General features: G+C 45.3%; 1 protein-coding gene across 5 annotated transcripts in view; it reads right to left on the reverse strand.

The window, feature by feature from the left end:
- SMURF2 (SMAD specific E3 ubiquitin protein ligase 2) overlaps positions 1 to 27,806 on the reverse strand; it is a 270,295-nt gene that overhangs the window by 86,407 nt on the left and 156,082 nt on the right. For 3 of the 5 annotated variants that reach the window (XM_063960810.1, XM_063960809.1, XM_063960808.1), the window contains exons 4-7: positions 8,115 to 8,248; positions 6,352 to 6,417; positions 5,188 to 5,272; positions 3,287 to 3,433 (exon numbers count right to left, since the gene is read on the reverse strand). In XM_063960810.1, the coding sequence (XP_063816880.1) occupies positions 3,287 to 3,433; positions 5,188 to 5,272; positions 6,352 to 6,417; positions 8,115 to 8,248 (432 nt within the window). The remainder of the gene's footprint in view (positions 1 to 3,286; positions 3,434 to 5,187; positions 5,273 to 6,351; positions 6,418 to 8,114; positions 8,249 to 27,806) is intronic. The other 2 variants (XM_063960812.1, XM_063960811.1) reach the window with 1 other exon arrangement.

The following is a 27,806-nucleotide window of genomic DNA, read 5'->3' on the forward strand; positions in this document are numbered from 1 at the left end:
CGTCTGAAACTGATAGTGACAGTTCTGTACCACGAACCTGAGGTACCCTTAGTGATAAGGGCAAATTTTGGACATGGAGGTAAGCATCCCTGATGTCTCGGGACACCAGATAGTCCCCTTCTTCCCGGTTCGTTATCACTGCTCTGAGTGACTCCATCTTGATTTGAACCTTTGTAAGTGTTCAAATTTTTTTAGATTTAGAATAGGTCTCACCTAGCCTTCTGGCTTCAGTACCACAATATAGTGTGGAATAATACCCCTTTTCTTGTTGTAGGAGGGGTAATTTAATTATCACCTGCTGGGAATACAGCTCGTGAATTGTTTCCCATACTGCCTCCTTGTCGGAGGGAGACCTTGGTAAAGCAGACTTCAGGAGCCTGCGCAGGGGAAACGTCTCGACATTCCAATCTGTACCCCTGGGATACTACTTGTAGGATCCAGGGGTCCTGTACGGTCTCAGCGTCATGCTGAGAGCTTGTCAGAAGCGGTGGAACGCTTCTGTTCCTGGGAATGGGCTGCCTGCTGCAGTCTTCTTCCCTTTGCAGAGATGTGACTTAGGGTAAAAACGGTGGATTTTCCAGCAGTTGCCGTGGCCACCAGGTCCGATGGACCGACCCCAAATAACTCCTCTTCCTTTATACGGCAATACACCTTTGTGCCGTTTGGAATCTGCATCACCTGACCACTGTCGTGTCCATAAACATCTTCTGGCAGATATGGACATCGCACTTACTCTTGATGCCAGAGTGCAAATATCCCTCTGTGCATCTAGCATATATAGAAATGCATCCTTTAAATGCTCTATAGTCAATAAAATACTGTCCCTGTCAAGGGTATCAATATTTTTAGTCAGGGAATCCGACCAAGCCACCCCAGCTCTGCACATCCAGGCTGAGGCGATCGCTGGTCGCAGTATAACACCAGTATGTGTGTATATACTTTTTATGATATTTTTCCAGCCTCCTGTCAGCTGGCTCCTTGAGGACGGCCCTATCTATAGACGGTACCGCCACTTGTTCTGATAAGCGTGTGAGCGCCTTATCCACCCTAAGGGGTGTTTCCCAACGCGCCCTAACTTCTGGCGGGAAAGGGTATACCGCCCATATTTTCTATCGGGGGGAACCCACGCATCATCACACACTTCATTTAATTTATCTGATTCAGGAAAAACTACGGTAGTTTTTTCACATCCCACATAATACCCTCTTTTGTGGTACTTGTAGTATCAGAAATATGTAACACCTCCTTCATTGCCCTTAACGTGTGGCCCTAATAAGGAATACGTTTGTTTATTCACCGTCGACACTGGATTCAGTGTCCCTGTCTGTGTCTGTGTCGACCGACTAAAGTAAACGGGCGTTTTAAAACCCCTGACGGTGTTTTTGAGACGTCTGGACCGGTACTAATTGTTTGTCGGCCGTCTCATGTCGTCAACCGACCTTGGCGCGTGTTGACATTATCACGTAATTCCCTAAATAAGCCATCCATTCCGGTGTCGACTCCCTAGAGAGTGACATCACCATTACAGGCAATTGCTCCGCCTCCTCACCAACATCGTCCTCATACATGTCGACACACACGTACCGACACACAGCACACACACAGGGAATGCTCTGATAGAGGACAGGACCTACTAGCCCTTTGGAGAGACAGAGGGAGAGTTTGCCAGCACACACCAAAAACGCTATAATTATATAGGGACAACCTTATATAAGTGTTTTCCCTTATAGCATCTTTTTTATATATTTCTAACGCCAAATTAGTGCCCCCCCTCTCTGTTTTAACCCTGTTTCTGTAGTGCAGTGCAGGGGAGAGCCTGGGAGCCTTCCCTCCAGCCTTTCTGTGAGGGAAAATGGCGCTGTGTGCTGAGGAGATAGGCCCCGCCCCTTTTTCGGCGGCCTCGTCTCCCGCTCTTAACGGATTCTGGCAGGGGTTAAATATCTCCATATAGCCCGCGGAGGCTATATGTGAGGTATTTTTAGCCAAAAATAGGTTTTCATTGCCTCCCAGGGCGCCCCCCTCCCAGCGCCCTGCACCCTCAGTGACTGCCGTGTGAAGTGTGCTGAGAGGAAATGGCGCACAGCTGCAGTGCTGTGCGCTACCTTAAGAAGACTGAGGAGTCTTCATGCCGCCGATTCTGGACCTTCTTCTTGTTTCAGCATCTGCAAGGGGGCCGGCGGCGAGGCTCCGGTGACCATCCAGGCTGTACCTGTGATCGTCCCTCTGGAGCTAATGTCCAGTAGCCAAAGAAGCCAATCCATCCTGCACGCAGGTGAGTTCACTTCTTCTCCCCTAAGTCCCTCGTTGCAGTGATCCTGTTGCCAGCAGGACTCACTGTAAAATAAAAAACCTAAGCTAAACTTTTCTAAGCAGCTCTTTAGGAGAGCCACCTAGATTGCACCCTTCTCGGCCGGGCACAAAAATCTAACTGAGGCTTGGAGGAGGGTCATAGGGGGAGGGAGCCAGTGCACACCACCTGATCCTAAAGCTTTACTTTTTGTGCCCTGTCTCCTGCGGAGCCGCTATTCCCCATGGTCCTTTCAGGAACCCCAGCATCCACTAGGACGATAGAGAAAAGTATTTATTTTTCCTCCCAATACATTAAAGATGGTCTGATCCCATTAGGACATTCAGACACAGTTTTGGTAGCGTATGCTCACTATATCTCCTGGATAAAAAATACCTAGGGGGAGATGTATCAAGCCTTGGAGAGAAAGAAAGCAGATAAGTTGCCAAAAGCAACTTTCAAAGACTGTGCTAGATACAAGATAGATGATTGGATGTGTTAGGCAACGTCTCCACTTTCTCTCTCTCCAAGGTTTGATACATCTCCCCCCTAGAAAGGTTTAGGTCTTAGACTGGGGTAGGCGCTCCAGCTGATGTGGGACTACACATTCCAGCATGTAATGACATAGTTTTGCTGTTAATGCTAAAACTGTGGGGTGCATGGTGGGTAGTTCCACAACAGGTGGAGTGCCACTTGTTTCCTACCTGTCAGATGATTATTCACAAGAGACAATTTAGAAGGAGAACCAGAAAACAATGCCTTATTTCTCAGCTCTTCCTTTTACATACGGTGGGAGCAGTCATGCAGGAGACCTACCCCATATTGTACGGCTAGTTGATGTAAGAGTTCATGTAAAAGCTTATTCTAATAGTAAGCAGTGGACTGCAGATGCTATATATTTTTAGAATTCCAAAGTTAAACGGTTATGTGACATCTCCCCATGAATGTACAAAGAAATAATGGTCGGCATGAGATTTATCAATACTGATTGGTCCTTACCGTGTTGGGCGCTCCCATTGGGTTGTCCTGGTGATGTGGTTTAAGTACTGGATGCGCCCCGAGGCGGTTCTCCTTTCCTCCCAGCTACGATCCAGACACGGAAGAGATAAAGCAGTCAGTGCTATTTCCAGGAAACCGAGGCCCGGCCTTATATTGTGGCCGCCAAGACAGGGGAAAAAATAAGCAGGCGTGATATGAATCAAAAGACTAGTAACAGGTGGTGGGGTTTGCTGAAAGTCAGAGATCAGAGTAAGCTCGGTATCCCCGTTGTGCCCTGATTTGTTCTCATGCTGTTTTTCCAGCAACGTCTCTGACCGACTGATAAGGGACGGGCTGCATTTGTGAGACACCTAGTGCCCAGCAACTGCAAAACTGAACTGCATTTCTTACACCGTACAGGAGGCGAAATTACTTTTTCTGATTTTGTAAATGTATTTAAAAATGTAATACTCTTTAACAGAACCCTGATGGTACAACTGGATGGTGGAGAATGCAGTACTCGGACTCTGACTTTCATCAACACAAAGCTTGGTAAACTAACATTAGCACACAAAGCAAATATAATAAACACAGTGACAGAAACACCAAAACAAAAACACCAAATAAAACCACCACGTGTTAACATGTATTAGAAAAGTTAATAGAAATTTAAAATGCATGTAAAACTGTTAACTGTAAAAAAAAAAAAAAAAAAAAAGAATACACTCAAAATGAAATACAGTTTGTGGTCAACACTACATGTAAGGAAATATTAAACTGCAACTGGAGCAGCAAGTCTACGTCAGAAGCTGCAGTGCCACTGCCATGAATGCACATACAGGCACGTGGAGGCCACACACACTACTGAGCCTCATTTTGACTTGTTTTAAGGACATTACATCAAAGTTGGATCAGCCTGTAGTGTGTTTTTCCACTTTAATTTTGAGGGTGACTCCAAATCCAGACCTCCATGGGTTAATAAATTTGATTTCCATTGATAATTTTTGTGTGATTTTGTTGTCAGCACATTCAACTATGTAAAGAACAAAGTATTTAATAAGAATATTTCATTCATTCAGATCTAGGATGTGTTATTTTAGTGTTCCCTTTATTTTTTTGAGCAATATATATATATATATACACACACACACATTTTAAGATGCTTTAGAGGTTTGTTTTGATATTATGATCGCTGCAAGCTACTGTCCTATGTGATGAGCAACCTGAAAGAGCAACACAGCTTTCTGTCAGGAGGAAATAGGAAATGCTAAATCATCTACAGCTTTGAAACCTTAAGCACTCTTCTCTTTCCCATAAGTATTGCTAGAGCTTTAAAGCCAACATTATGTCCCCGCACCCACCACTGCTACCAGGGTCGCATTAGCCGTCTCTAATCTATATGGTAGACTAGAGAAAGCACATAGCCGACAACGGAATCACTTCTTTTCAAGCGCTGTTTGCCTGGCACCCACTCTTATTTACAGTTTTAGGGGGACATTTACTAAGTAGTGATAAGAGCAGAGACGTGAGCCAGTGGAGAAGTTGCCCCTCAACCAATCAGCACTGAAGTAACATCTATAATTTGCATACTATAAAATTATACAGAGCTGCTGATTGGTTGATGGGGCAATTACTCCACTGGCTCACTTCTCCGCTCTTATCACTGCTTAGTAAATGTGCACCTTAGTTTCTTACAAGTTCCTATACATCATTAGAAGATTTCTCCAATCTACCATTTGTTTACAGCGCCAATAAAAATGATCCTGGTAAACTGAAAGAGCTGCATAGGTAACAATAAACAGCTTTTGCGCTACAGCTTGCTTAAACACGTTATAAACATAATGCTATAAACCCAAATTACTCATACAAGTTACTTAAAGAAGAAAAAACAAAAGAAAGAAGGAAAAGCATGTTTTTCTCACCCATCAGGTAAGTCATTGTCAAACAGACGACTGCAGTCTACCACCTGCCCTCCAGTGCCTATTCGGTCCCGGGACTGAAGACTGACTGCAAAGACAACACGCAGGGTTACAGTTTCATCAATTCAAGGGAGACTTGCCTAGTGTTTATAATTTAACTGTATATTAGTCTAAACGTAACTACTACAAGTATGACTGCAAAGACACACAACTCTCAGCGTGTTCATACCTGGCACAGGGTGACAACAATCTTCTGTATAATTTAGCATATACATTCCCGTGTTAGTAAAAGAAATGTTTGATGTTACAGTCCCTTTAACCATTCTGGGACCAATCAGATCTGGATACAAAGTAGTCGCATCTGTGATTTGTCAGCCATCTCCGCGGGCTATGCACAATCGTACGCAACACAGCGCGATGTGTGCTGAGCGATGCGGGGGGAGGACGGGGGCCGCTCATTTCACCCAGCATGCAGGCTCAATCTAGCAGCGGCGATAGCGATGTGCAGGGCCGCGCATCGCTATCGCTGAGGGGGCTACACACAAGTGATCTGTGCTTAAAATCTAAGCAATCTAGTCAGATTGCTTAGATTTTAAGCATGGATCTCTCCGTGAGTAACCCCCTTAAGTAAAAGATGATTCAGAACAACTTGTGTGGGCAACTCTGATAAAAGGCACCTGCAACTATTTTCAAATATATATCGTCTCCCTAATGTGTACAGTTCTGAATTGGCCCAATGGGGTAACATGCAAACTATTTATTTATATGGGCCTTGGCCATAGATTTTTTTAAGTGGACTCATTTAACAGGTTGTGTAGAAAATCAGATCGCTATGACGGGCCTATCGAGCTGCCTGACTGGTCACCAACAGTGTATATTGACAAGTTGTAATTTAGGATCCCCTTTTCATTTTTTGGGTATTTCCTTAACACGCATGAAAGACCCTGTTTCTATTCTCACACTGAAGTTATGTTTGATCCTGGAAAGTCCCCAGACATCGCAACATGTCTGACAAGACTAACAGGAACTGTTCCTAAATATCGCCTCATGTGCCAAATACAGTAATGTGAGGAGTCTCACTCTCTAACCAGTTGTTTATGTGAAGACAGGAAGTCTCACTACCACCTGGGAACATGCAAACGAGTAAGAGACTAATTAACCACATACCTACTATCTGACCCCGCACTGTATCGTTGTCATTTGGACCAAGCTTGCATAAATCCAGCCTTTGATCTGCAAAAAAGAAGAAATTACCAGAATGTCAAGGTATTCACAGCTAGGAAAGCTTCTCATTTAATAATGGTGTTACATTTTACACAATAGTCATAACATAACTGTGTATTATGTGGCCTTGCCGTGTTTGGGTCCTGTGTATAAATATACAGTAATAATTTTTGTGATGTACAGATACACTTTATTTATTATTTATTTCCAGTTATTTATATAGCGCACACATATTCCGCAGCTCTTTACAGAGAATATTTGGCCATTCACATCAGTCAGTGCCCCAGTGGAGCTTACAAATCTATATTCCCTACCACATGTACACACACACATATATAAGCTAGGGTTAATTTTGTTGGGAGCCAATTAACCTACCAGTATATTTTTTGGATTGTGGAGGAAACCGGAGTACCCGGAGGAAACTCACGCAAGCACAGGGAGAATATAAAAACTCCACACAGTTAGGGCTATGGTGGGAATCGAAGTGCTGTGAGGCAGTAATGCTAACCATTACGCTGTCTGTGCTGCCCGATCTACAAGAATCTACTCAATCCGGCGGCAGCGTGTCTCAGCTATCAGGGCAGGGAGGAGAGCGCGTTTAAGTCCGGCAGCAGCGGCGGGTAGGATCTCAAACCAGCTGCCGGTTCGTGAGCCAATCAGAGCTCGCGGACCAGCAGCCAATCAGGAGCCGCCACTGCCGATCCGCGAGCTCTGATTGGCTCATGAAACGGCGGCTGGTTTGAGATCCTACACGCTGCCGCCGGACATAGCCGCGCTTTCCTCCCTGCCATGACACCCTGACAGCTGAGACACGCCGCCGGAAGGAGCAGCAGTGGTGAGCAGCACAGTGGGGTGGGGGGGCATTTGTGTATCTGGCACTGTGGGGGCATTTGTGTATCTGGCACTGCACTGGCATGTGTATCTGGCACTGCACTGGCATGTGTATCTGGCACTGCACTGGCATGTGTATCTGGCACTGCACTATTGGGGCATACGTGTATCACGTCACATTTTAATTGGCCACACCCATTTTTTGGCGCAGGGCAGGGTAATTCTTAAGGTGATAATTTTTGTATGGCCCCCGAAGGATTTTATAAATATCCAAATGGCCCTTGGTAGAAAAAAGGTGCCCCACCTCTGCTCTAAGTTATAATAAATCAAACTACAGACAACACTATCAACAGGTAATTAAGCCACCTACTGTATCTCAACAGCCTGGCTCACCTGGTTACATTACTGCTCCAATCATTAACCAATAAGGTCTATAGCTCTGAGGCAGACACAAAGAACTCATCCACATGAGATTTATTAGAGCTTTAGGAGTGATTCTGTCCGGAAAAGCATCTAAATGCTCAGATGCATGTTTTTCTACTTAAAAATTCTGCATCACAAGAAGACAATTGATAATATTATTATACTTTATAATATTGTAATATATTGTTCTTTCTGTATCCAAATGCCTGAATATAATATTCAGGCATTTGGATACAGAAAGAACAAAAACACATTTTAGTAGTATTTAATATAAACAAAACAAATCGATGTCACTAGTGCTAGAGTACACGTACAGTAGGACAAACTGTTGGAACAGACTCCAATCATCCAATTTATAATCCATAATTTCAAAACCGTAACATGATATTTTCCCATGAAAGGGCAGTGACACAGCAAAGAGGTAAGCTTTTCCTCCAGTCCCATGTACTCACAGCCGGTGTCCTTGAGGCGGTTGATGGCGTTAGAGAGAAGCCGCACACAGCCCAGGAACCCAGCTCCCTGCTTCTTGTGAATCTTCTTGTGGTTCCAAACACTGATTGTGATGGAGTCGGATTTTCCAATGTATCTGGGGGGTGAAGAAGAGAAAAAAAAGGACATTTGTATCATTGCTATGTTCCTACTTCATGTACCAAATGTCAAACACAATCACAAGTGCAGCACACACTACATGTAGACCCTGTGCTGGGTCTACAATACGTTCACTGTTTATGATGTGGAAAAGAAAAAATAGCCGGAGAGAATAAGGTATTTAACAACAATAATACAGACAGCTTAGAGCAGAGATAATTATATAGCATAATTTAGTATGAATAAGCACACAGTTTATTGCTTATACAGACAGAATCTGGAGTCCAGTATAGCGATACCGATCTATAATGAGCCTGTATGAAACGGTCACATTACCAAAGACTGCTCTGGTTCTACTTGATAGTTCTATACACATAGGGATCGATTTAAGCCTCGAAGGGGTCATTTTCATTGCAATGCCATGGAAATGCTGGCAACAGCACATCATCTCCCCCCAATCTTGCAGATTTTTGTGTATAGCCCTAATGGACCTTGAATAGGAGTTAAACTTGGATATAAACATTGAGTCCTATGAAGAATAAGTTCCTAGCCTTGAGTACTAAGGCATCGCTACCACACAGTCAGGGACATACTGCCCACCTAGCACTTCTGACACATGGCAGAAGGGCCAATGGTTTGGTAGGCCAGTCTGGTCCCACAGCTTCCGGCTTTCTGGTTTGTCCCCCCCCCAATCACAAAATGTATGTCTCTAGGAAAATGGGGGCATGCCGCAAGTCCAAAGTGTGTTTTGCAAGAATAATGGAGGTGTGCAGCAAGTCTACGCCCCCCCCCCCCCCCCCCCGACTCACGGCACACCCATGTGCGCACTTTCACACATGCAAAAGCCAATTAGTAAGCTCCAGTCCGCCCCTGCCCACAGTACTGGGGCTATGGGCTGAGCCCACTCAGGTTTCATCCATGTGATCCTGTATGCTGATACTATATGTAGAAAGGTTAAATAAAATAAGCTTCAAAAGGGACAGGGACTAATGTGACTAATTCAAGCACTGAGTAATACAGCGGCATTACACAAATAAATAATGTACAGGAGACTTACAAAATAGGGGAGTATTCAACTGTCTTCCAATTAATTTTGTAACAAAATTATGGGGTATTATCACTATTTCTGCCCGATGATGTTCTGCTACAGGCTATTCAATTATACCCTTATTTTTACGTGTGAAACATACCACATTTCTGCGTGAAAACACAGAATCCAGGATAAGTTGCTGGACCAGGGTTGGGAAAAAAAATAAGTTTTTGTTTATTTGTTTAAAACCTTTTTTGTTTTTTCATTAATGTTTTTAAGCAAAAAATAAATAAATAGAATCCTGCTTGTTCTATTCACACTGTGAAACATTGCGATGTATCAGAAACCTTGATCAATCTTGTTTTAAAGCTTTCTAACATTAAATATTTGACAGTTATTAGGGTTTGATATGATTTGACATTTCAATAAAACCAAATTTTAGACTCAACATAATTAAGGTGGGAATTAAATTACAAGAGAATAAACACAAGGAGTACAAAACGGACGTTTTTCTCAATGTTTCCAGATGTTTATCCTGTATTTTTTTTTCCAGGCAAACCAATTTGGTAGCCTGAAAAAACAAACATTTTTTTTTACCAAAAACACACTGGTTCAGTGAAACCTGTGTGTTTTTTCGGCCGAACGGGGCTATTTTCAGGGATTTGTTGGAGAAAAATCATCCCCGATAAGCAGTGGTCTGCGCTGGTTTATCGGGGATAATTGAATAGCCCCAGGGGTGACAATTACCACCTAAAATATGCAAAAGCATTTTTCAGAGGTACACACAAACACAAAAAGCATTAGCACTGGATAGGTCACGAAGATTAAACATTTTGAATAAAAACAGATTAGAGTAGAGGCCTTTTCAGTTCCCAATCTGTTTTGAAGCTTCGAATGAATTTAACCAAAAGAACAAAAAAAAATATTTCTACACTAGCTGAAGATGCTTAAGCAGTCAGAATTTATAGCATAAGAAGAACGGAAGTGAATTATATAAAGTTTAAAATTGTCTCGTAAAAATGAATATCATACCTTCATTATCACTGTTGTCTTCTTTGCATTTATGTAAAGGATTCTTCATTCTGTGGCACTTGGCTCTATATCCTTCTCTGCTCTCATTTTTAAGAGAGAATCAGACAAAGGTGTATATTTACTAAAGCTTCCAAAACTGAAAAGTGGTGATGTTGTCCATAGCAACCAATTAGATTGTGTATCATTTGCTAGGGCAGTGGTTTCTAAATTTTTTGAATCACAGCGCCCTAGAATATCAGAATTTTTTTCATGGCACTCCTAGGCCAAAATTTCTTATTGAGAAATGTAGAAATAAATATTACATTAAGTAGATCGCGTTTATATGTCATCCTTAGGATCAGTTATGTGGTGAGGGACAAGATTCGCTTCTGTTTGGCCACATATTTTATGACTGCCAGCCACCAGCACTGGTTTTGCCTATTATATTGACCATAAATAATTTGAATTGGTCCTGGACCACCAACCCCAGGGCACCCCTGGAAGTGTCCCGAGGCACCCCAGGGAGCCACGGCACACAGTTTGGAAACCTCTGTGCTAGGGTATAATAGAGAGTTGATAGACAGCATCCGATTGGTTGCTATGGGCAACATCGACACTTCATTTTTAGAAACTTTAGTAAACTTACCCCTAAGGGGTATATGCAATTGCGGTCGAATTCCCGAAATTGTTGAATTTCGGGAATTTTTCGTACCGAAAAAAAAAATCGTCAATGCAATTCAGTGCTTTCCGTCCAAAAAACGGACTTTCAAAATTCGACTTTTTGAAATTCGACTTATGTCAAATTCGACTTTTCTGCAATGATACAAGTGCTGCAATTCGACCAAAGTGTATTCAATTGAAGTTTGGAAATTCGACAACAGTGCTTTTAGACAGTAAATTCGACATTTTCAATCCGCCACACTTTGGTGGGTGAAACTAATAAAAAAAAATTAAAACATGGGTTTTTTTGTGTTTTTTTTATTGATAATAGCATATCTATTTATATTAGAAGGGATTAGGTACTTGGTTTGTCTTTTTTGGAGGCATAAGTATTATTTATATATTTTTTTAAATAATATATATATATATTTTTTTTAGATGGAATGGTAAAATTCAGAAAAAAAATGGTGTGGGGTCCCCCCTCCAAAGCATAACCAGCCTCGGGCTCTTCGAGCTGGTCCTGGTTCTAAAAATGCGGGGGGGGGAAATTGACAGGGGATCCCCCGTATTTTTAAAACCAGCACCGGGCTCTGCGCCTGGTGCTGGTGCAAAAAATACGAGGGACAAAAAGAGTAGGGGTCCCCCGTATTTTATACACCAGCATCGGGCTCCACTAGCTGGACAGATAATGCCACAGCCGGGGGTCACTTTTATACAGTGCCTTGCGGCCGTGGCATTAAATATCCAACTAGTCACCTCTGGCCGGGGTACCCTGGGGGAGTGGGGACCCCTTCAATCAAGGGGTCCCCCCCAAGCCACCCAAGGGCCAGGGGTGAAGCCCGAGGCTGTCCCCCCCATCCAAGGGCTGCGGATGGGGGGCTGATAGCCTTGTCAAAATTGAAAGAATATTGTTTTTTCCAGTAGTACTACAAGTCCCAGCAAGCCTCCCCGCAAGCTGGTACTTGGAGAACCACAAGTACCAGCATGCGGGAGAAAAACGGGCCCGCTGGTACCTGTAGTACTACTGGGAAAAAATACCCAAATAAAAACAGGAGACACACACCGTGACAAGTACAACTTTATTACACACTGCCGACACACACATACTTACCTATGTTGACACGAAGCAGTCGGTCCTCTTCTCCAAGTAGAATCCACGGGTACCTGAAAATAAAAGATAATTATACTCCCCTCAATCCAGTGTCCAGATATAAATCCTCGTACTTGGCAAACAAATAAACGAACACCCGTACCATGCCGGACTGAAAGGGGTCCCATGTTGACACATAGACCCCTTTCCACGAATGCAGACACCCCCGTGACAGCTGTCACAGAAGTTTCTCTTCAGCCAATCAGCGAGTGCAACGTCCTTGCACTCTGCTGATTGGCTCTGTGTGCGTCTGACCTCAGACAGCGCATCGCAAAGCCTCTCCATTATATTCAATGGTGGGAACTTTGCGTCAGCGGTGAGGTCACCCGCGGTCAGCGGCTGACCGCGGGTTAACCCCACCGCTACCCGCAAAGTTCCCCCCATTGAAAGTAATGGAGAGGCTTTGCGATGCGCTGTCTGAGGTCACACGCGCACAGCCAATCAGGTGAGCGCCACGGAAGTAGCGCTTCCTGATTGGCTGAAGGGACCTCAGTGACAGGAGTCACGTGGTGTTCCGGTATTCGGGGAAAGGGGTCTGATGTGTTAACATGGGACCCCTTTCAGTCCGGCATGGTACGGGTGTTCGTTTTATTTTTTTAACAAGTACGTGGATTATCTCCCGGACACTGGATTGAGGTGAGTCTAATTTTTTTCACAGGTACCTCGGATCGTCGGAGACTGTGGCAGTCGGCGTGTCAACATAGGTAAGTATGTATGTGTCGGCAGTGTGTAATAAAGTTGTACTTGTCACGGTGTGTGTCTCCTGTTTTTATTTGGGTATATTTTTTTTCCAGTAGTACTACAGGTACCAGCGGGCCCGTTTTTCTCCCGCATGCTGGTACTTGTGGTTCTCCAAGTACCAGCTTGCGGGGACTTGTAGTACTATTGGAAAAACCAATATTCTGTCATTTTACTCAAGGCTATCAGCCTCCCATCCGCAGCCCTTGGATGGGGGGGGGGGGGGGGGGGACACAGCCTCGGGCTTCACCCCTGGCCCTTGGGTGGCTGGGGGGGGGACCCCTTGATTGAAGGGGTCCCCACTCCCCCAGGGTACCCCGGCCAGGGGTGACTAGTTGGATATTTAAATGCCACGGCCGCAAGGCACTGTATAAAAGTGACCCCCGGCTGTGGCATTATCTGTCCAGCTAGTGGAGCCCGATGCTGGTGTAAAAATACGGGGGACCCCTACTCTTTTTGTCCCCCGTATTTTTTGCACCAGCACCAGGCGCAGAGCCCGGTGCTGGTTTTAAAAATACGGGGGATCCCCTGTCAATTCCCCCCCCCCGCATTTTTAGAACCAGGACCAGCTCGAAGAGCCCGAGGCTGGTTATGCTTTGGAGGGGGGACCCAACGCCAGTTTTTTCCGGGTTTTTCCCGTTTTTCCCCGTTTTTTTAAATTGCGGCAAAATCCGGCAAATCGGCCGTTTTTCGCCCGCGGGACTGTCGAATCCGTTTTTCATTGAATATGGTGAATTCCGGAAGCCACCTGCCGGAATTCACCTGTCGAATTGTGTCGAATTAAAAAACGGCGATAATTTGCCGCGATTCGCCGCTAATTGCATATACCCCTAAGTCTTTCTTCACTCATCTCAATGTGACTGAAGGTTTTGAATTGAAATGCACATGGAGATTACACCAATAGGTGTGTGTTTCTTTGAGTAATGCCTGTTTAATGTGTTGGTGTTTACGGTTTAAAATTGAGAATGTTAGCTGTGGATTTCTCAAGCCCTATGGGATTGTTGGGGAAGAAGACTTCACTTGATGCAAGGCAGATTTATTCATCTATATCAGCAGTGGCTCTTGAGCCGCATGCGGCTCTTTCTTTAATCAAATGTGGCTCCCCAACACTAAAAATCACGTGACCACAATAGATCCGGAAACCACTGCACTCCAACCAGACACACAGCAGCACTAGGGAACTGAGCAGCACTGAGAATTGAGGGAGCAAGATACTAGAGATGAGACACCTACTGGCAAACAGATGACACATGAGGGGCTGCTGCAATGGCATGAGTTGTAGGGGCTGTGGTGACATAATAGGGTGCTGGGAGCAGTAATACATGGTGAAACTGGCTGGAGTGACGCAGCAGGGTGCTGGCTGGAGTGACGCAGCAGGGAACTGAAGTGTATTATGTGAATCTGGCTTTTTCAATTATTTTATGTGGAAGCAGCTTTTTCAAAATGTGGATCAAGCTTTAAAAATGTATTTTATACCAGGGGCATGGTCTAGCAGGCCACACCCCATTGTTGCGCTCTGTGTTGGCTCTTTGACGTGCTTGACTAGATTTTTTGGCTCTATCTTGGACTGGTTGGCCACACCTGATCTATACCTTTGTTGTGTGTGTGATTTACTACATTGGTTTCACTTACTCAGATGGAGACTGCAAGCAACAAGAACTTAAATACCACCGGGGGGAATACTAAAGACAAAAAAAGGATTTTAATTACCTACCGGTAAATCCTTTTCTCGTAGTCCGTAGGGGATACTGGGAATCCATTTAGTACCATGGGGTATAGACAGGTCCACTTGCACGTGCACTATAGAAGTTTGATAACATGTGCTGGCTCCTCCTTCTATGCCCCTCCTACCAGACTCATTCTAGGAAACTGTGCCCGAGGAGACGGACATACTTTGAGAGAAGGCTATAGATAAGGAAAGGGGTGAGATTTCGAACCAGCACAACCAGAACAAGAGGAAATCCATGCTAACCATACTTGAAAACCAGAACAGCAACAGCTGAACCATACAACAGTAGTTAAACAAGTAACCGTGCAGGAAGAACGAAGCACCGGGTGGGCGCCCAGTATACCCTACGGACTACGAGAAAAGGATTTACCGGTAGGTAATTAAAATCCTATTGTCTCTTACGTCCTAGGGGATACTGGGAATCCATTTAGTACCATGGGGAAGTACCAAAGCTCCCAAACAGGATGGGAGAGTGCTGAGGTTCCTGAAAAACTGACTGACCAACCTGAAGGTCCTCAGAGGCCAAGGTATAGAACTAGTAAAACTTGGCAAACGTGTTCGAACCAGACCAAGTAGCTGTTCTGCAGAGCTGTAATGCCGAGACACCCCGGGCAGCCGCCCAAGAGGAACCCACTGACCTAGTACAGTGAGCCTGTACAGATTTTGAAATAGGCAAGCATGCTGTGGAATAAGAATGCTGGATAGTAAGCCTGATCCAGCGAGCAATTGACTGCTTTGAAGCAGGACACTCAATCTTGTTGGCATCATATAGAACGAACAGCGAGTCCGATTTCCTGTGACGAGCAGTTCGCTTTACATATACAGGTTGAGTATCCCATATCCAAATATTCCGAAATACGGAATATTCCGAAATACGGACTTTTTTGAGTGAGAGTGAGATAGTGAAAACTTTGTTTTTTGATGGCTCAATGTACACAAACTTTGTTTAATACACAAAGTTATTAAAAATATTGTATTAAATGACCTTCAGGCTGTGTGTATAAGGTGTATAGGAAACATAAATGAATTGTGTGAATGTAGACACACTTTGTTTAGTGCACAAAGTTATAAAAAATATTGTATTAAATTACCTTCAGGCTGTGTGTATAAGGTGTATATGAAACATAAATGCATTCTGTGCTTAGATTTAGGTCCCATCACCATGATATCTCATTATGGTATGCAATTATTCCAAAATACGGAAAAATCCCATATCCAAAATACCTCTGGTCCCAAGCATTTTGGATAAGGGAGACTCAACCTGTACCTTCAAAGCCCTTACAATGTCCAAGGACATTAAAGTAGCAGAGGTGTCAGTAACCAACGGGATCACAACTGGCTGGTTGATGTGAAACGCCAACACCACCTTAGGAAGGAATTGCTGACGAGTCCTGAGTTCAGCTCTGTGCTCATGGAAAATCAAGTAGGAGCTCTTGTGAGACAACGCCCCCAGTTTCGACATGCACCTTGTCGAAGCCAAGGCCAACAGCGTGACGGTCCTCCACGTAAGATAATTTACGTCTACCTCTTGTAACGGTTCAAACCAGTCCGATTGGAGGAATGTCAGAACCAAATTGAGATCCCAAGGTGCCATGGGAGGCACAAAGGGAGACTGGATGTGAAGAACATCTTTAGAGAACGTCTTGACCTCAGGGACAGAAGCCAATCGTTTCTGAAAGAAAATAGAAAAGGCCGAAATCTGAACTTTTATGGAGCCTAGGCGTAGGCCCACGTCAACTCCCGACTGCAGAAAAAGCAGGAAACTTCCCAGATGAATTTCCAACATGGAATAATGTCTGTTCTCACACCAAGAGACATGTTTTTCCAGATACGATGGTAATGCTTTGACGGTACCCCCTTCCTGGCCTGGATCAAAGTCGGAATGACCTTTTCAAGAATCCCTCTCCTGGCTAGAATCAGCTGTTCAACTTCCATGCCATCAAACGTAGCCGTGGTAAGTCTTGACAGATGAACGGGCCCTGTTGCAGAAGATCCTCTCGAAGAGGCAGAGGCCACGGATCTTCGATTAGCATCTCGAGAAGATCCACATACTAGGCCCTTCGCAGCAAGTCCGGAGCAATGTGAATTGCTTGAACTCTTTCACATTTTAGTCTTGAGAATTCTTGGGATCAGAGGAAAGGGAGGAAACAAGTACACCAGATGGTAGACCAACGGAGTTGTCAGGGCATCGTCCGCTACAGCTTGTGGGTCACTCAACCTGGAACAATACCACTTGAGCTTCTTGTTGAGTCGAGAGGCCATCATGTCGATTTGTGGATAGCGCGACAGACGTGACAGCCACTGCAACACCTCCGGGTGGACGTCCCATTCTCCCGGGTTCAGGTCGTGCATGCTGAGGAAATCCGCTTCCCAGTTGTCTACTCCCGGAATTAAGATCGCCGACAATGCCACGGCGTATATTTCCACCCAGAGGAGAATTCTTGATACCTCTGACATTGCGGCCCTGCTTTTAGTACCGGCTTGTAGGTTTATGTACATTACCGCTGACACATCGTCCGACTGGACTTGAATGGCCTGATTCTGAAGAAGAGATGAGGCCTGCAGAAGAGCGTTGTAGATAGCCCTGAGCTACAGGATGTTTATTGGAAGGACGAATACCTGACTTTACCATCTTCCCTGAAACTGCACCCCAACTTCTAAAGCTTGCGTCATTGGTTAAAAGAATCCAATTCTGAATCCCAAACCTTCGAGCCTTCACTAGGTGAGAGGTTTGTAGCCACCACAGGAGGGAGATCCTGGCTTTTGGCGACAGACGAATCCTCTGGTGCATGTGAAGATGCGATCCGGACCATTTGTCCAACAGATCCAGCTGGAAGGGCCTCGCATGAAACCTTCCATACTGAATTGCTTAGTAAGAAGCCACCATTTTCCCCAGAAGGCGGATGCATAGATGTACGGAGATTCAAGTCGGCTTCAAGACGGCCCGAACCATCGATGGATTACCATTGTCTTTTCCAAGTGAAGGAGACTCTGTGTCCAGTATCATTCCCAGGAAATGAAGCTTCTGCGTTGGTTCTAGGTGAGATTTTGGCAGGTTCAGAATCCACCCATGATCCAGGAGTAATCTGGTTGTGAGACCAATGTTCTCCAACAACTGCTTCCTGGACGCAGCCTTTATCAGAAGATCGTCCAGGTACGGAATTACGTTCACTCCCTGTTTGTGTAGTAGCATCATCATCATCTCTGCCATCACCTTGTTGAACACCCTTGGTGCCATGGAAAGACCAAATGGTAGGGCCTGAAACTGGTAGTGACAGTCCTGCAGAGCAAATCGTAGATAAACCTGATGAGGCAGCCAGATCGGAATGTGAAGGTCGCATCCTTGATATCCAGAGACACTAGGAATTCATCCTCTTCCAGACCTGAGATCACCACTCTCAGAGACTCCATCTTGAACTTGAATACTCGTAAGTATGGGTCCAATGATTTGAGATTCAGAATCGGTCTTACCGAACCATCCGGTTTCGGTACTACAAACAAGCTGGAATAGTATCTATCCCTTGTTGTGTAGATGAGGTGGAACTGGAACAATGACCTGGGACTAACAGTTTCTGAATGGCGTCCTGTAAGGTTATTCTTGCCTACTGTGAAACTGGTAAGCCTGATTTGAAGAATCAGTGAGGTGGGAGATCCTGTAACTCCAGCCTGTAGCCCTGGGATATAAAGTCTACGACCCAGGGATCCTGGCATGATCTTGTCCAGATGTGACTGAAGAATTTTAGCCAGGCTCTCACCTGCCTGTCTCCCAGGCATCGCGGTCCACCGTCATGCGGAAGGTTTTGAGGAGGCAGAGCCTGAGCTCTGTTCCTGTGAACCAGCAGCAGCTGGTTTGCGTGGTTTAACTCTAGCACCTCTGGCGGAGGTAGAAGAACCTCTGGCCTTGCCCCTAAACTTGGCATTCCAAAAGGACTGTAAATTGAGTCCTGAGTAGGCCTTCCTAGCTGGCGGAGCTACAGAAGGTAAATAGGTGGACTTACCTGCAGTAGCTCGTGAGATCCACTTGTCGAGTTCGTCGCCAAATAAGGCCTCACCTGTTAAAAGGCAGGCCTTCCACACCTTTCTTGGAGTCCGCGTCAGCAGTCCACTGACGTAGTCATAATCCCCTGCGAGCTGACACTGCCATAGCTGTAGTGCGTGCATTAAGCAAACCTCTCTCTTTAATGGCTTCCACCATAAAGTTCGCAGAGTCTTGTATGTGTTGCAGGAGTAAAACAATTTCCTCTTGAGATAAGGTGTCTAACTTCTCAATTAAACTACAAGAACATTTAGCAATGGCTCGAGTAATCCACCCACATGCTATAGTGGGTCTCTGGGCCACCTCTGCAGCTGTATACAAAGATTTAAGTGTAGTCTCAATCTTACGATCAGCTGTATCCTTTAGGGAGGCTGCATCAGGAACAGGTAATACTATTTAACGTGACAGCCTGGAGACTGATGTATCCACTATTGGTGGATTTTCCCATTTTTTCTTATCCTCAGGAGGAAAAGAAAAAGAGGATAATAACCGCCTAGGAATTTGAAATTTCTTATCTGGATTAACCCACGGTTCTTCAAACAGGGTATTAAGTTCCTTTGACACAGGAAAAGTGGCTGAGGATTTTTTCTTTATATTAAAGAAAGATTCCTCACACTCCTGTCACCTTATCAGGGATATTTAAGACTTCTCTGTTAGAATCTATGAGAGCCTCTACACTCTGCGACAGAGTACCCTCCCCTACCTCTAAGTCCACCTCACCACCTTCCATTTCTGACCCTTCATTATCAGAGTCAGAATGTAGGATATGGGCCAAAGTACGTTTTTGCGGACAAATGGTAGAGGACCGAGACGCTGGTCTGAGTACAGAGTCCTTTTGCATAAACTCAGCCACAGACTGTCTTAAGTATTGCGTCTCCTTCTCATTACGAGATAATTTAGTAGAGATGGTGGAAATCATCCACTAATGGAGTCCAGCCATGCTGGCTCCGCCCCACTAGCCTGAGAAGGGATACTACACGGACTACACACTAGTGAACCCCTTGGAGAAGAGGAACACTGTGCAGCAGTGACAGCATACACACAGGAAAAAGGTTAAATGCACAATTAACCCACAAAGAGCCCTTCCCGAGAGAGACAGAGAGAGGATAGAACCAGCACACGGCGCCCTTATCGCTAAAGCCAAGCTTAGCCAGGTCGCAGACTAAGTAACTAGATTAGGAACTTAGTACACTAGTATATAGCTCCCCCATGCTATGACCCCCTGGTATCACTGAGGCAATCTGGAGATTCTCCGGAGGAGTTGCGCGTCCCTGTAGTCAGCGTCTGTGTAGCTGAAGCAGGGTAAAATGGCGCCTGTGAGCTGCTGAATCTGCTCATAGTGAAGCCCCGCCCATTCAACGGCGCGCGGTCTTCCCGCTCTTCTTTATACTGGCTTTATGTGTCTGAGTGCATAAAATGGAGTAAGCCCCCTTTTAAGCCTGTATTGCCAGTCTGGGTACTGGGTACACTACAGTGTACTAAGTCTGGAGATTCATTCCGCCCCATGTAGAAGCCGTGCGTCTCTGTACCCTTATGCCGCCATAATGGCCGGTAACCCGCTAACCGGGATGCTGGCTTAGTACTCCCCACTCTTCTTTCTCCGACTGTTAGGGGTGGCGGCGTGCTGCGGGAATGTATGCTTGCCGTGGTGGGACTTGCGAATAGTTTCCTCAGGAGCTAGTGTCCTGTCAGCGGGGAACGGGACCATTAACCCTTATAGTGTGGTTGGGCCGTTCCACCCCCCTAAGTCCCACGAAGCAGGCAGGCTGGTGCCATCCAGGCCTGCCTGAAAATAACAAACTTTGAAAATAAATGCAAAAAACTCTTCAGGAGCTTCCAGAGATGTGACCGGCTACTTCGGGCACATTTTCTAAACTGAGTCTGGTAGGAGAGGCATAGAGGGAGGAGCCAGCACACATTATCAAACTTCTATAGTGCCCATGGCTCCAAGTGGACTCGTCTATACCCCATGGTACTAAATGGATTCCCAGTATCCCCTAGGACGTAAGAGAAACGGTGTTTACAAAAAAAAAAGTAAGCCAACCATGCCCCGGACCAATGTGTAACGCGGCTGATAGGGCCGGTTATCGGGAATCTTAATAACATTTACCGAGGGGCACAAATAGCTGCAGCTAATTGAATATTGCCCATAGCCTGCAATAATGAATACATTCTTATCAAACTATGATAACAATCATCTTAATTAACAAATATATATATTGAAAATGATGGATAAGATGCGACCAATGGTGGCAGCAAATTCAAAGGACTGCTTATTTTCTTAAAAGAAGGGGGTTTATTAAGGAACAAAAAGATTTTTTATATATATAAAACATACAACTAGCCAATCGGGGTTGCAACATCCACAGGGGCTAAATATTAGCACGATGGAACCATAGGCACATATAAATGAAAAACATCAAATTATTCTAGCAAGAAAACTATTTTAAAAAACTTATGCGGAGCACGTAAAAAGTTTAAGAACAAATTGGAAAGCATGGGGTTATTAAAAAATACAATTCATATGTTAAAAAATCTAAAATCTAAAAACACATGGAATTGATGAGGGATACATGAAAATTATAATGCAATTAAATAATGGAGATGGATATGAGTGGCTTAACTGAGGATTCAGTAGTAGTATCAGGATTCACCCAACGCGTTTCGTCTGGTCTGACTTCATCAAGGGGTATCGGACGCCCTTTATGTATTAGGGAGTGGCGTATAGTGACTGTACACTTGGGGGTCCCTAAAGCTGACATACTGTGAAAAAATAAGAATTTACTCACCGGTAATTCTATTTCTCGTAGTCCGTAGTGGATGCTGGGTACTCCGTAAGTACCATGGGGAATAGACGGGCTCCGCAGGAGACTGGGCACTCTTTAAAGAAAGATTAGGTACTACATCTGGTGTGCACTGGCTCCTCCCTCTATGCCCCTCCTCCAGACCTCAGTTAGGGAAACTGTGCCCGGAAGAGCTGACATTACTAGGAAAGGATTTGGAATCCAGGGTAAGACTCATACCAGCCACACCAATCACACCGTACAACTTATGATAACTATACCCAGTTAACAGTATGAACAACAGCTGAGCCCCATTAAACAGATGGCTCAGAACAATAACCCTATAGTTAAGCAATAACTATATACAAGTATTGCAGAAGTCCGCACTTGGGACGGGCTCCCAGCATCCACTACGGACTACGAGAAATAGAATTACCGGTGAGTAAATTCTTATTTTCTCTGACGTCCTAGTGGATGCTGGGTACTCCGTAAGGACCATGGGGATTATACCAAAGCTCCCAAACGGGCGGGAGAGTGCGGATGACTCTGCAGCACCGAATGAGCAAACTCAAGGTCCTCCTCAGCCAGGGTATCAAACTTGTAGAATTTTGCAAACGTGTTTGATCCCGACCAGGTAGCAGCTCGGCAAAGTTGTAAAGCCGAGACCCCTCGGGCAGCCGCCAAAGAAGAGCCCACCTTCCTCGTGGAATGGGCTTTGACTGATTTAGGATGCGGCAGTCCAGCCGCAGAATGTGCAACCTGAATCGTGCTACAGATCCAGCGAGCAATAGTCTGCTTAGAAGCAGGAGCATCCAGCTTGTTGGGTGCATGCAGGATAAACAGCGAGTCAGTTTTTCTGACTCTAGCCGTCCTGGAAACATAGATTTTCAGGGCCCGGACTACGTCCAGCAACTTGGAAGCCTCCAAGTCCCGAATAGCCGCAGGCACTACAATAGGTTGGTTCAAATGAAACGCTGATACCACCTTAGGGAGAAATTGGGGACGAGTCCTCAATTCTGCCCTGTCCATATGGAAGATCAGATAGGGGCTTTTTCATGACAAAGCCGCCAATTCTGACACACGCCTAGACGAAGCCAAGGCCAAAAGCATGACCACTTTCCACGTGAGATATTTCAACTCCACGGTTTGAAGTGGCTCAAACCAATGTGATTTTAGGAAATCCAACACAACGTTGAGATCCCAAGGTGCCACTGGAGGCACAAAAGGGGGCTGAATATGCAGCACTCCCTTAACAAACGTCTGAACTTCAGGCAGTGAAGCCAGATCTTTTTGAAAGAAAATAGACAGGGCCGAAATCTGGACTTTCATGGATCCCAATTTTAGGCCCATAGTCACTCCTGACTGTAGGAAGTGCAGAAATCGACCCAGCTGAAATTCCTCTGTTGGGGCCTTCATAGCCTCACACCAAGCAACATATTTTCGCCATATGCGGTGATAATGTTTTGCTGTCACATCCTTCCTAGCTTTTATCAGCGTAGGATGACTTAAACCGGAATGCCCTTTTCCACCAGGATCCGGCGTTCAACCGCCATGCCGTCAAACGCAGCCGCGGTAAGTCTTGGAACAGACAGGGCCCCTGCTGTAGCAGGTCCTCTCGGAGCGGCAGAGGCCAAGGGTCCTCTGAGATCATTTCTTGTAGTTCCGGGTACCAAGTTCTTCTTGGCCAATCCGGAACGGTGAGTATAGTTCTTACTCCTCTCTTTCTTATTATCCTCAGTACCTTTGGTATGAGAGGAAGAGGAGGGAACACATAAACAGACTGGTACACCCACGGTGTCACTAGAGCGTCCACAGCTATCGCCTGAGGGTCCCTTGACCTGGCGCAATATCTTTTTAGCTTTTTGTTGAGGCGGGACGCCATCATGTCCACCTGTGGCCTTTCCCAACGATTTACAATCAGCTGGCAGACTTCTGGATGAAGTCCCCACTCTCCCGGGTGGAGGTCGTGCCTGCTGAGGAAGTCTACTTCCCAGTTGTCCACTCCCGGAATGAACACTGCTGACAGTGCTATCACGTGATTTTCCGCCCATCGGAGAATCCTTGTGGCTTCTGCCATAGCCATCCTGCTTCGTGCGCCGCCCTGTCGGTTTACATGGGCGACCGCCGTGATGTTGTCTGACTGAATCAGCACCGGCTGGTTTTGAAGCAGGGGTTTTGCTTGACTTAGGGCATTGTAAATGGCCCTTAGGTCCAGAATATTTATGTGTAGGGAAGTCTCCTGACTCGACCATTGTCCTTGGAATTTTCTTCCCTGAGTGACTGCCCCCCAACCTCGGAGGCTTGCATCCGTGGTCACCAGGACCCAGTCCTGTATGCCGAATCTGCGGCCCTTGAGAAGATGAGCACTCTGCAGCCACCACAGAAGAGACACCCTGGCCCTCGGGGACAGGGTGATCAGCCGATGCATCTGAAGATGCGATCCGGACCACTTGTCTAACAGATCCCACTGAAAGATCCTTGCATGGAACCTGCCGAAGGGAATTGCTTCGTAAGAAGCTACCATCTTTCCCAGGACTCGCGTGCAGTGATGCACCGACACCTGTTTTGGTTTCAGGAGGTCTCTGACCAGAGATGACAACTCCTTAGCCTTCTCCTCCGGGCGAAACACCTTCTTCTGTTCTGTGTCCAGAATCATACCCAAGAACAGCAGACGCGTCGTAGGAACCAGCTGCGACTTTGGGATATTCAGAATCCAGCCGTGCTGTTGCAGCACTTCCTGAGATAGTGCTACTCCGACCAACAACTGCTCCATGAACCTCGCCTTTATAAGGAGATCGTCCAAGTACGGGATAATTATAACTCCCTTCTTTCGAAGGAGTATCATCATTTCGGCCATTACCTTGGTAAACACCCTCGGTGCCGTGGACAGACCAAACGGCAACGTCTGGAATTGGTAATGGCAGTCCTGTACCACAAATCGGAGGTACTCCTGGTGAGGTGGGTAAATGGGGACATGTAGGTAAGCATCCTTGATGTCCAGTGATACCATATAATCCCCCTCTTCCAGGCTTGCAATAACCGCCCTGAGCGATTCCATTTTGAACTTGAACTTCCTTACATAAGTGTTATAGAAACCAAGAATATGGGCACAAGCGACCAATGGTGTCTATAGTAAAGGAACATAAAAAGATTTTTTTATATAAAAAGAAAAAGCATATTTATTTTACACGATTAATAAACACTGATATACTTTAGTTTAAGAAAAAATGCTTAAGCATAAGAATTCATAAAAAATTCATAAAAAATAAACGAAAATATGATTAAAAGAGAAGAAAAAAATCTAAAAGTACAAGGTACACATCGGTTTGTAGTAAATGTGTAAAAAGTGCTTATCTTAGGTTCAGGTTGATGAAGTCCTGAAGGACGAAACGCGTTGGGCATTCCATGATCTTTCCCAGACCAACCTCCTGAACCTAAGATAAGCACTTTTTACACATTTACTACAAACCGATGTGTACCTTGTACTTTTAGATTTTTTCTTCTCTTTTAATCATATTTTCGTTTATTTTTTATGAATTTATGAATTCTTATGCTTAAGCATTTTTTCTTAAACTAAAGTATATCAGTGTTTATTAATCGTGTAAAATAAATATGCTTTTTCTTTTTATATAAAAAATCTTTTTACGTTCCTTTACTATAGACACCATTGGTCGCTTGTGCCCATATTCTTGGTTTCTATAACACTTTTTACAGCAGCTTACCACTGCTGTTTTTATTTAGGGGCCTGCTGACACCCTTTGTACCAAGGGAGTGTATTTTTGGACATATATTGTACATAATTGTGAAGGTTAACTTACCACAAGTGGCGCTATTTTTTCCTTTTTTTGCATTCCTTACATAAGTGTTCAAGGATTTCAAATTTAGAATGGGTCTCACCGAACAGTCTGGTTTCGGTACCACAAACATTGTGGAATAGTAACCCCGTCCCTGTTGAAGGAGGGGAACTTTGATTATCACCTGCTGGAGGTACAGCTTGTGAATTGCCGCCAGTATTACCTCCCTGTCCTTGGGAGTAGCTGGCAAGGCTGATTTGAGGTAACGGCGAGGGGGAGACGTCTCGAACTCCAGCTTGTATCCCTGAGATACCACTTATAAAACCCAGAGATCCACCCGTGAGCGAACCCACTGGTCGCTGAAGTTCCGGAGACGGGCCCCCACCGCACCTGGCTCCACCTGTGGAGCCCCAGCGTCATGCGGTGGACTTAGTGGAAGCAGGGGAGGATTTTTGTTCCTGGGAACTGGCTGTATGGTGCAGCTTTTTCCCTCTACCCCTGCCTCTGGGCAGAAAGGACGCGCCTCTAACCCGCTTGCCTTTCTGAGGCCGAAAGGACTGTACTTGATAATATGGTGCTTTCTTAGGCTGTGAGGGAACCGGAGGTAAAAAAGTTGACTTCCCAGCTGTTGCGGTGGATACGAGGTCCGAGAGACCGTCCCCAAACAATTCCTCACCCTTATAAGGCAAAACTTCCATGTGCCTTTTAGAATCAGCATCACCTGTCCACTGCCGAGTCCATAATACTCTCCTGGCAGAAATGGACATTGCATTAATTCTAGATGCCAGCCGGCAAATGTCCCTCTGTGCATCCCTCATATATAAGACAACGTCTTTAATATGCTCTATGGTTAGCAAAATAGTGTCCCTGTCACGGGAATCAATGTTATCAGACAGGGAATCAGACCATGCTGCTGCAGCACTACACATCCATGCTGAAGCAATAGCAGGTCTCAGTATAGTACCTGAGTGTGTATACACAGACTTCAGGATAGCCTCCTGCTTTCTATCTGCAGGCTCCTTTAAGGCGGCCGTATCCTGAGACGGCAGTGAAAACCTTTTTTGATAAGCGTGTGAGCGCCTTGTCCACCTTAGGGGATGTCTCCCAGCGTAACCTATCCGTTGGCGGGAAAGGGTACGCCATTAGTAACCGCTTAGAAATCACTAGTTTCTTATCTGGGGAACCCCACGCTTCTTCACACAATTAATTTAACTCATCAGATGGGGGAAAAGTCACTGGCTGCTTTTTCTCCCCAAACATAATACCCTTTTTTGTGGTAACCGGTTAATGTCAGAAATGTGCAACACATTTTTCATTGCCGTAATCATGCATCGGATGGCCCTTGTGGATTGTACATTTGTCTCATCCTCGTCGACACTGGAGTCAGACTCCGTGTCGACATCTGTGTCTGCCATCTGAGGTAGCGGGCGTTTTTGAGCCCCTGATGGCCTCTGAGATGCCTGGGCAGGCGCGGGCTGAGATGCCGGCTGTCCCAAAGCTGCGTCATCGAACCTTTTATGCAAGGAGTTGACACTGTCGGTTAATACCTTCCACATATCCATCCACTCTGGTGTCGGCCCCGCAGGGGGCGACATCTCACTTATCTGCACCTGCTCCGCCTCCACGTAAGCGTCCTCATCAAACATGTCGACACAGCCGTACCGACACACCGCACACACACAGGGAATGCTCTGACTGAGGACAGGACCCCACAAAGTCCTTTGGGGAGACAGAGAGAGAGTATGCCAGCACACACCAGAGCGCTATATAACAGAGGGATTTACACTATACACAAAGTGAATTTTCCCCCAATAGCTGCTTATATCACAATTTGCGCCTAAATTTATGTCCCCCCCCCCTCTCTTTTTTACCCTTTCTGTAGTGTATACTGCAGGGGAGAGTCCTTCCAGCGGAGCTGTGAAGAGAAAATGGCGCTGGCTGTGCTGAGGAAGATAGCCCCGCCCCTTCAGCGTCGGGCTTCTCCCGCTTTTTTAATAATAATTATGGCAGGGGATTTGGCACATATACAGTTTAGAACTGTATTATGTGCATTTTGCCACTTAAGGTATATTAATTGCAGCCCAGGGCACATAGGTTAGTAGTAAGGGAGTTCTATAAGCACATAGGTTCTCACACTTGATCCTCAGGACCCTCACACAGTTCACATTTTCCAGGTCACCCAGTAGGTGCACTGGTGGGGATCGGTATGTTAAACTGCCACTCATGATGCCGAATGTCAGTATTACGAACATATTTTAAAAGATACACAGGTGGAGCTAATTATTTCACTTGTGATTCTGTGAGGAGACCTGGAAAACATGATCTGTTTGGGGCCCAGAAGAGAGTTTGAGTACCTGTATATTAGAATAAATGTTTCTAAAGTTATATAGGAAAGAATGGTTAAGATATAGGGGAAAAAGGAATTATCCTTTAAAAATAGAAAACATTCCTTTCTCCAGAAGAGCAGCATGGAGTGCCTTGCTTTTGACAATTCTAGAGCCCTGCTAAATGTATATCCTTTTCAACTGTATATTACAAACACTAGCATTAAATGGTCTAAGCCAGTGAGGTATGGTAGGGAAAATGAATACAAAATGGGCAGGAAAAAACAAGCATTCTGGAAGT

Source organism: Pseudophryne corroboree, chromosome 3 (genome assembly GCF_028390025.1).
Source record: "Pseudophryne corroboree isolate aPseCor3 chromosome 3, aPseCor3.hap2, whole genome shotgun sequence".
Taxonomy (NCBI): domain Eukaryota; kingdom Metazoa; phylum Chordata; class Amphibia; order Anura; family Myobatrachidae; genus Pseudophryne; species Pseudophryne corroboree.